This window comes from Actinia tenebrosa, unplaced genomic scaffold (genome assembly GCF_029948245.1).
Source record: "Actinia tenebrosa isolate PJP-AT-01 unplaced genomic scaffold, QUT_ActTen_1.0 PGA_scaffold5__44_contigs__length_20552954, whole genome shotgun sequence".
NCBI classification, from domain to species: Eukaryota; Metazoa; Cnidaria; class Anthozoa; order Actiniaria; family Actiniidae; genus Actinia; species Actinia tenebrosa.
In genome coordinates, this window is record NW_028292582.1 from 18042098 (window position 1) to 18052430 (window position 10333).

Sequence of the window (10333 nt, forward strand, 5' to 3'; positions counted from 1 at the left end):
TATATATTAGGTGCGACGATAGTTCAAAGCGAAAAAGAAATTATTCTAACAAGATGCAGAATTCCGCAGAAGGCAAGCGGTTCTCTAGATACTAAGAATAAAAATCACCAGGAGCTAGAATAGTCTATGATAATGATGAATACAAATAGTCATGAGACCGTAGCTAAAAATAAATTTCCTGACCAGTGAATGATAATGATTATACGAAAGTTAAAAAATAGTTGTATCTTACAAAGAAGTCGAGAGTTGTCCAGACGGAATCAGCATTATTCTGCTTAGTGCCTTTAAATGTCTTTCTTTTTGAAATTTTAAATAAGAGAAGATAATATTAGAAATTTTAAATAAGATATTTCTATGAATGTATAGAATATATAGAATGAGCTAAAATATAAAAAAAATAACTAGAAAAAAAAGTAACTCTATGGCATAAAACCGTTATAAACTGTATATGGAATCCAAGCATCGAAGACTCGTGTCTCGGTAATATATAGCTCTTATTAACCGAGTGCGAGGTCCGTACCGTAAGTTATGGACCGAGTTTTTCCCACTGCCTTATGGCCCAAGCGCGTAGCGCGCGGGCCATAAAAAAGTGGAAAAAACGAGGATCCATAACTTGCGGTACGGACCGAGCAAACGAGGTTAATAAGATATTTATTATATGGCAAGGCATTGAGATCAAAAAGAGGCGAAGCAACAAAAAGTAAAGTTGACAGCGCATGTCAAGCGAGATCTGCATTGGAAGGGCTTCCTGTGCGTGCCAAAAGTCAGGTAGTGTTTGAGGCGTTCAAAAGGCGAAGTTTTAGTTTACTTTGAAAGAATTTAGCTAAAGTTCAAAGTTTTCTGAAATACTAGTTAACAAAAGTGAGGCTTTATTTTGCAAAACATATAAATGTAAAGCAAAAAAGGCATCAAAAGAAGACCTCAAGAACTCAACATGAGATTGAGAAGAAAACTGTCGTACTTCAAACTTCAGGATATTCACAACCAAGATGAAAAATACTACAGCCTTCCGCTTGTTTTCCTGCCTTTTATTGAGAAAAAAACTCAAAAACTGTCTCCAGAAATGGATGAGAAGCTTTGAAAAATTACGGCTGGCTGAACATGGATAGTTTTCGTCAATTTTCAACGTTTTGACTGTTTGAAGCAGGCCGCCATATGTACAATGGCTGAAGTCAGGAAGAAGGCACACTTTCGACTCAATTAAAAAAGGTACTGCCAACTCTCCTGTCTAAAAATACATTCAAATTCAAGTGGGGGTAAAATATTATTGAAATATGGACAAACTTCAAGAGCGGATGAGCCTAGAAAACTGCTTAAAACGTTTACGAAAGAAACTACTGGCTTCTTCACCCGATGGATTCAGATAAGTTCAAACTGGACGTTGTTAGCTCACTGAAATAACAAATTTACGTTAATTCTACGGTAAACCTATCTTTATTTCATATACTGAATTAGCCGCTGTTCACCACCCTTTAGTTCGTAGTTTGACATAGTTTTAGCTTTAGCATAGTTAGTTTTTCTAGTTTTTTCTAGTCGTACAAAATCGCTCAACTAGTGCCGTGTAGAGCCTTGATCGAAAGAGTTTCGCTTGTATGAAAGAGTTGTCGCTTGTTTGATAAGTTTTACATTAAATGCCAGTGACTTTCAGTTATCTTTAATTATTTATTGAAGGTTTTCCGACGATTTTCATCCAGAAATATATTTTCTTGATAAAGATTTGAATGTTTCAAAAGATCATAAGTACGTACACTCAGTGAACCATTTCATTTTTCGGTCCGTACCGTAAGTTATGGACCGCAAATTGACCAATCAAAGCGCGTGAAATTACCTTGCCATGTAATAATCCCCGATATTCACTTCGCCTTCTGCGAATAATTGTTAAATACACCGAGTGATCAAAATAAATCTCATTTCCAATCGATAGGCTCTTAGATGATCTCAAGTGTATCATCAACAGTCTGCCTTATATTAAGCACGTCTGACGCCGGTCCTTTCAGCCTGAGACCAGTTCAGTTTGCTCAACAGGCCCCGACAGCATACTAGCTAGATTCGTCAAGTTGGTCGCTGAGTACCTCGCTATAATCCATGGCCATCCATTCACGGGCATTACTAGTATTATCAACTACATTAGGAACTCATATTATTCGAGATTGTGGAAAACCGCAAGACTTCACCCATTCCTAAGGTGGACATCCAAGTCGCAAGCGACCAGTTTCGCCTTTTATCAATAATTCCCGAGCTTTCGAAAGTTTTCACCAAAAAGCTTGCGGTTACTCAGATCTCTGATCTTGCCAAGAAAGCTTCACTACTTCATCATAACCACGTTTGCAGTTTTCGCAAAGGACACTCAACCACCACTGCTCTGTTGGGTATAAGAGAGTATATTCCATCGCGTACAATTGCCCTCAAAAATAGGTCATGACCGTGTGGAAGAATGAGTACGAGCTCCAAACAATGTAATTGTTTTAATCGCGACATGATTGGTTGAAATCCCAAAACTTCCGGTTATATCTAGTGTGTCTCAAAATTCATGATGGCGGCTAAGTTGGCTAAACGTGAAGAAGGATTTTATAAACGACTCCATTCGTTTTCAACGGCGGACGAATGGAGCGAAAAACAGTTAAAGGCTAGAAAAAAGCTTAAAACGCAGGGGGTTTATAAGGTGGAGGAAATATTGGCCGTCAGGCAGAAAAAGGTGAGTTTTACAGCGATTACATTTTCTACATCTACATTTATTTTGTCCAGCAAAGGGAAGGCCCATCATTTCTAGACTATAACAAAATAAACAATTTTTTTACTTCCTTATATATATAATTTATGAGCTAATTTAGTAAGCTGTAAGTCGTTTCCTCTATCGGGATTTTCCACGTTTCCTCCTAGCTATGAGCCGTTTAATAATGCGCGTATGTTCTTTGATGCAGGATAGCGAGAGAGAATTTCTAATTAAATGGGACTCGTGGGGTTCCGAGTACAATTCGTGGGAAATAGAATCACACATATTAGACAAGTCTGTCATTGAGTAAGTTCTGACTAACATCTTCATTGGCTTATATTCTTATATTCCTAACGATTTTGTACAAATGTCATGTAATTACTGGTTGTATACATGATGAACAAAGAGTACCTATAAATATGCTAAGATAATGTTTCTTAATTGCAGAACATTTGAAAAACCAAACCCTGAACCTAAAACTGTGCTAGCCCATGTCGAGTTGATAAGAAATGCAATTGATGGTGGCTTGACAGACTCTCTTCAGTCCGATACCACCATCATTTTCAACCATGCTGTTTTCAGGCACATTTTTGGTGGAAGGGGGAAAGTCTGTTCAAAAGAGACATATGCACTAAGTGCTCAAGACTTTCCAAGGAGATACTTTCCCCTAGGATGGGATATGACTTATAGAAGACGTGGGACAGTTCGAAAAATTACTTATCCTATTCAACTTCATCCTTTCCTTTCACGATCACGCCAAATGTACAACAAGGATGGTTCAAAAAAAGAAAGAAGATGGATACAGAAGATAACAATAAGTTTTAGAAAACATAACATGTAGATGTTATAAACTCTGCAGGACAGAGTAATAAATATGTAGTGTTTGTACTCAATTTCAACATAATTTGTTTATAAAATGTTCAGTTACTGTTGGGATTGTTTTGTTAAAATTGTGTCAATAAGAATATTTCTGCGTGTTCTCTTGTTCAGTCTCTCCCCAGTTAGCTGACACACTACATCTCTAAGCTGTGAGTTTAGCATTTTTTTAAAAGAATCTTCAGTATGTACTTCTGCAGTTGTGGAAATGGTTGGAGTTATATTCTCTGTTTCAACTTCTGCCAGCACTGGTTGAGAAATTCTTTTGTATTTTCCTGCTACTAACAGTTTGCCACCTTGATCCCAAAACTTGTTATCGAGCTTTTGGTAAGGCCTCTTTTGTCTTGTGCTTGTTTGCAGACTTTCTTGTCTCTTATCAATAAGCAAAAGGGACTTGCAAGCATCCCATCTGTTGATAGACCTATGGAATGCTTTCCTCATTACATCATTTTTTTTCTCTACACCTTAAATTTATAAAGAGATGATAACTTGGGTTAAACTAGTGTGGGCTGCATTGTTGTTTCTATGGAAGCAGGAGTAATAAAATAAAATGTGTACATCTTTTGCACACATTACTTTTTGTTATTTCACACAAATTTACAGTATATAAAATGTAGAAATCCAATATGAATAATTGTAATTAAATAATTTTAAATAATTAATTATTCATTTGTTTACCATACCTTGCCCTGTAAAAATTTTAAGACTACAATACTCCTCAAGTAGTTTCGGCATGTGGTACACCATGATATGTATATAAGGTGTGATGGGGTTCATCCAGTTATAGCCTTCACTTTTCATGCTAAGGAGAAGCTTGGCCCATTCATTTGCCTGACAATGAAAATTTTATATAATATACTGTAAGATTGCTTGTAGCAATACATGTAGGTCTAATAGAGATACAACCATTGAGAAAACTGATATACAGTGGTTGACAGTACTTTAAAGTATTGTGGCCATTTTAAAAAATGAGAATAATATAACTAAATATTCTTTTACCTTTGTGTGAAAGGTATTGATGTCTTCTGTAGTGGGAGATAGGTTAGTCATCACATCATAAAGTGCGGCAAAATCCTGTAACAAAATGTGGTAGATTTAAGCTCAAAATCATTAATATGGCTATTTAATGTATCCACATACTTCACACTCGTGTTTTTTAATATACATGCTTTACCTTATTTTTTCTTAAAAGAAAGACCTATTACAACTAAATGATAAGTACCTTCCAAAGCTTTGTGACTGATGTTAATATTTTTGGGTGCACAAATGAAGAAAACTTTGAGGGCAGATTCCTCAACAATTTCTTTTTGTCATCACCCATTAGCGAAGTCCAATCCAGCTTATTGTCTTTGTCATACCATATCTAAAGTAAAGTAGCAATACATTTTACATTGTGTTATGTGTTTTTTGGGGGGAATTGTGGTAGTTAGCTTATTAAATCATTTCGGAGTTTAATATTAATGGAGATTAATATCATTGAAAGCTTAAAAAGAATACCTACCTGAAATCCTACTCCACAGGTATGTATAGCATGCAATAGGTTGTTGAGGTGTGATTTTTTTTGGTCTTTTTTGGGTACCCCAAAGTTGTCTTCCTGTGAATTTGAGAGGTAAAATGTGAAATCTTTAAACTTACTTAATATAAATCCTAGTTACAGTTTGTTTGGATCTAACCTCATCCCAGTCAACTGCATCATGTATTAATGCATGCTCCAGTCTGTCGGTTATTCGCAATAAGGCATGTAGCTCGTCAACCATGCAGTGGTCCAGAGGGATATTAAACAAAGGTGATTTCTGGCAACCAGGGTCTTTGTGCCATTTGTCATGAAGTTTTCTTTTGACATTCATGGAATGGTAATAATTCTCTGGCTTTGACATGTCCTGCCTGTCAATCATATATTAGTAATCTTGATTTTAGTTTTTAGATGCATGCATATCTACAATATCAATACTTTTATACATGTAGTATGTTCTAAGTACTAGAAGCAGCTGTACTACCTTTCTTCTGTACTGACTTTGCAATAAATACAGGCATGTGAGGAATTGGCCGCCTTCATTCCAAGACACAATAAGAGAAACTATGGAGTTAAAGAGAAGGTTTTGTATATTTAGATTATACAGTCAATGTGAATATGATAATGTAATTACATTTACCTTGTAGTCACCTCCAAGAAATAATTCTATTTTGACTTTATGGTTATCAACCTCTATATACCCTTGTTCCTGTGTCTTATTCACATCTCTAATGACATTTGACAGGGAAACTTGAAGGTTGTCATAGCTCTCAGCAGTTTGAACCACTGCAATAGTGTGATTCCCTACAAATGAGAAACATTTGCACATAAGGATTCATATTGATATTAACAGCTAGTGCACTGATTATAGACAAAAAAAACAGAAGTCAAATATTACCTGAGCTTGACATCATGTTTTTATTGTCATCAATGATGGAAAATGAACACACCATGAGGTTACTTTTCCTAGTAAGTGCGGCACCATCTCCACTTATCTTTACCTTGGAGGACAAAAATGTACTTCATTGGCAATATATATTGATCTACAAATTAGTCTACATCACATGCAGTGAAGTCATCTTTTTAACATAATACCCCTATTTAAAAATGGAATGAAAAATTTTAGACAATACCTTGAAAGTCATTTCTTCTTTATCATTTGGTTTTCCTTCAAGCTGAAATTCAAATTTGTAAGCAATTAATCACGTGCATGGGCATGGTTAGATTTACATTTCAAGACTTACATGCTGTCTAAGTTGCTCTTGCAATAGCTCATGGAAGTTGAGCTCAGCCCCTGCAGTATTTCCTGGTGTCTTAGTAATGTTCCATTTGGAGTCAAGTTGGCCCTGGCATCCCTCAAGAAGGTAAGATCTTGTCATGGAACTGTTTCCTGGTATTTGGGTGATTTCATGATATGCCTCGAAGGACACCCCAAATTTATTGAGAATGGAGGTAAGCTCCATCACTTTTTCTCTCTCCTCTTCTTCTAGAGCAAGAAATTTCTCTATCCTGTACTTTCTTGTTGGTGAGATGTTGTCTGTTGGTTGTGTTTGTTGAGGTGGGATCTGAGTTGGAGTCTGAGTTGGAGTCTGAGTTGGAGTCTGAGGTGGAGTTTGAGGTGGAGTCTGAGGTGGAGCACCTTGATCTGTTACCACAGAGGGTTGCTCTGGTTGATTATTTGGCAAAGGTGTTGTTCCTAAATAAATATATTGGAGCATGTATGAGTTTAAATAAATATATCTTTTTCACTTTGAGTTCAATTTTACAAAGCCTGACAACCTACCACTACAAAGAGTAATTTTATGTTCTGTGCCAGTACATTGCTCCTTAACAGTCAAACTCTTAGGTGTCAACCCAAATGTTTCTGCAAACCACAACACTGAACTTGCTTGGTCCCTATAATAAAATAAAGAAATAAATAAGTGCAATGAATAGTAAATTAACACTGTAGCAGTAAATAATTTACATCTGTGTGTATGATTTGCAACTCACCTAATTTGTTTGATCTTCCTATTCTTCTGACGACACTGCACGTCTTGTATTTGTTTCCCTTTGTTTATTAATTCTTTCTTATATTTCTTTAAACTGTCATTTCCTTCGTTGAAACTCAAAGATTCCTTCAACAGTTCTAGCACTTTTGCACTTTGATGTGTCAAATGCCTATTCACCTCCACTAGCTCCTCTTGTAATTTTTTCATTTCCTCCTCTTTTTCTTTGATAACATTTTCAGGTACAGTTTTGATCTCATCCTCTTGAATAACCATTTGGAACCAAGATGATGATATTGTCATTTTTCTTGACTTTGAATTCATTTTTCCAACTCTTTTGTTGAATCGATGTGTTGTGGTTTTTAATTGAGTCCCCACTCTGTGTGCCTTAGAAGAAATTGTATATCCCAGGGGTCTCAGGCTTTCATTCATGGCATTTAGGTATATAGCTGGATAAGACGGCTGTAATTTTCTCCATTGCCAAGGTGCTTCTCCGTTGTACTCCAAAATATAATGACGGCTTGTTGTGTTAACACATGGTCTTATTACATTGATGTATTGTGGCGCTATGACTGCCCACGGTGGCACGCTATCCTCGCCATCACTCAAATTGAAACAGGCTTTTTCTGCCATACCTTGTTAACCTTTTGTTCGTCTTTTTACAAGTCCGGAATCGTTACTCTGTAAGCTTTTACAAACGTTTTCATCATTCTTTGTCCCCTTATTGAATATGCCATGATTACCCGCGCTGACAATAAATTTCAAGATTTCCCGCGAACAATTTTGGACCCAGGCTTTGCGCGGTTTGATTCCTTGACTCCAAACCTCGAAATCTCTGTTCTCTCGGTAAAAAAAAGATGAGTCTTGAATAGAAACTGGTGACTAAGAACATTGTTTCCAAAGCAACGAGGGACCTGGCTAGTCAATTTTTTCAATATGGCGGACGAAGAAGGAGAAAAACGATTGTAAATTTAACGCGATTCTCGAGCGATTCTGGACTCTCAACGTAGAACTAGCCTCCCAGATGACTAAACAAATACTTCAAGAAATCGTATATCACATTAAAAGGAGAAAGGAACAAATGCAGAATTTATTTAAGGCAGTGAATGTACATCAAATTTCCGATGTTACATTTGTTATGAAAGGCACTACTAAGACACAGCATTACGTTTCTTCATTCAATGTCCTACTTTCCATACAAGAGGACGCCATTTCGGGACTGAATTCACTCAAAGAAAATCGTTAGATCGATCAGTAGCTAAGAGGTAAGAATAAAGCAAAGCAAACTATCGTTGTATTACTTTTATTTTTCGATGTTACATTTTTTATTGATGCTTCTTCCTTATTGCCAACGAGAGTTGAAAGTACGAATTTAACATTGTTCTCTGTAATCCCTCGATGTAAATACGCATGAAATGTGATAGCCGCTCCGACAAAAATATGCAAATGAGTAAAAGTCGCCGGAAGTGACCCCGAATTGTACGCGATGCGGCGAGGCAAATTTCCGTTTCGTAAACGGTCGTTGCCATGAAAAACGGTCGATGCCATCAGGAACAGTCGTTGCCAATAAACCTTCTCAATGAATCGTGGATAATAACGCGTTTACGCGAAAGGTCGTTATTTGTATGGTTTTGTTGACGGGTTTTCTTTGGATCGTTTTGCGGGAAAATTCATCAACATAGCGGACGAGATGCTGCAGCAGATGAACCTTACCGAGTCTCTTTAATTTTGCAATATGTACATTGTTACTACAGTTTCTTAATTAAAATGTTAAAAAATTCTTGCCATAAATTTATCATTTCTAAATTTGTTCCAATATTTGTAGATAAACCAAAGAACTGCAATAAGCTCCCTCAATACAGGGTTAACAGAAATCAAAGTATGTGGCATAATTTCCAAAGTAGTTGGTAATTGAGGCAGTTTTTTTCAAGGTAGTGCCGTTTATAACTGTCAAATATTTTGTAGGACTCCAGTTTCTTGTGCTGTGCTGTTGGCACCTGAAATAATTCTGAATCTTGCATCCTCTTGTTGGTTTTTTTTGGTCTTCATTCTGAGAGCAATATCATTTATCTCCTCAAACTCTCGCAGCCAATTTTCATAATTCAGGCCATCATGATCGACATCAAACGCAGCCTTCCATTTTTTTCATTGCCAAATAGCATTTTAAATTTACAATTGACATCTTCGGGAAGTTTATTAATTTCAAACGATTCTAAATTTTATGAATTATCTATAAAGTTGTCAAAACGATTCGATATTTCATGGATTGATTTCCTCATCAGACTTGCAATACCTTCGTCGGCCATTTTCATTCACGTTAGGACCTAGGCACAAACGATCCACAGGAAACCCGTCAGCAAAACCATACAAATAATTAACGACCTTTCGCGTAAACGCATTATTACCCACGGTTCATTGAGAAGGTTTATTGGCAAAGACTGTTCTTGATGGCATCGACTGTTCTTAACAAAGGCAACGACCGTTTTTCATGGCAACGACCGCTTTACGAAACGGAAATTGCGAGCTTCAGCATAGCTTTTAACACTAAATGTGCTTTAAAACGATCCTTTCTAAAGTGGCTACTTAGCTATTGTGCAAATAGACCACAAGTCATCCTCCTGCATGGCTCTATACTGGGACCACTGCTTTTTACCTTATATGTCTCCGGCCTACATAAGCGATATCTCTTACCGTCAACAACCAAGTGTGCCCAGTATGTGTACGACACCACTACGTACAGCCACTGCGCAGTTTGAGATTTGACTTTCATCGAAACAGAGATGAATAAAATAATCTGCGAGCCCGCTACTAATCGCACGAAATCAACTTGTGACCATTACTTACAACCTTAAAATCTTTTGAATTTGAATTTTGATAAATTTTTAAGTTTTTCTTTTTATTAATATTTTTTCCTCGTCAATTTTAATGTTAATCATGTTTGTACTGTATGTAAATTGTATGGAGAGGGAATATCAATTGGGACGAAAGTTCTGTTTTCTTCGCCAGACACAAAATTTGTATGTCTCAAGTTTTATAAAAGGTATGTGTTTATATTGTGACAAACAAATTCGCTATACGGGTGCGTGCCGCCAAAGAGGATATGGTTTTCAGCGATTATACTCTCGAACAGGGTATATAAAATCGCGTTCGCTCTAGGACAGGGTATGTGAAATCACGCTCTCTCCTCTCTGGAACAGGGTATCCATTTTCGCAATACCGGAACAGGATTTGATTTTCAGCGAT

At 36.7% G+C, this 10333-nt stretch overlaps 2 protein-coding genes across 2 annotated transcripts; one reads left to right on the top strand and one right to left on the bottom strand.

Annotated features, from left to right (window-relative positions):
- The first annotated feature begins 2400 nt into the window (after positions 1–2400).
- Positions 2401–4978, top strand: LOC116287432 (uncharacterized). Its single transcript, XM_031694113.2, has 3 exons — positions 2401–2695; positions 2922–3019; positions 3161–4978. Exons 1-3 carry the CDS (start codon positions 2531–2533, stop codon positions 3552–3554), a joined length of 657 nt encoding a protein of 218 aa, XP_031549973.1. The 5' UTR covers positions 2401–2530; the 3' UTR covers positions 3555–4978.
- LOC116287431 (uncharacterized) lies at positions 3011–8376 on the bottom strand. The gene is made up of 13 exons (XM_031694112.2): positions 7095–8376; positions 6886–6998; positions 6347–6798; positions 6236–6277; positions 6001–6103; positions 5743–5906; positions 5587–5666; positions 5263–5473; positions 5091–5183; positions 4812–4952; positions 4589–4663; positions 4273–4420; positions 3011–4053 (listed from the first exon to the last, which is right to left on the bottom strand). The coding sequence occupies exons 1-13, from the start codon at positions 7721–7723 to the stop codon at positions 3638–3640; spliced, it is 2667 nt and encodes an 888-aa protein (XP_031549972.2). The 5' UTR covers positions 7724–8376; the 3' UTR covers positions 3011–3637.
- Between the last annotated feature and the right edge of the window lie 1957 nt (positions 8377–10333).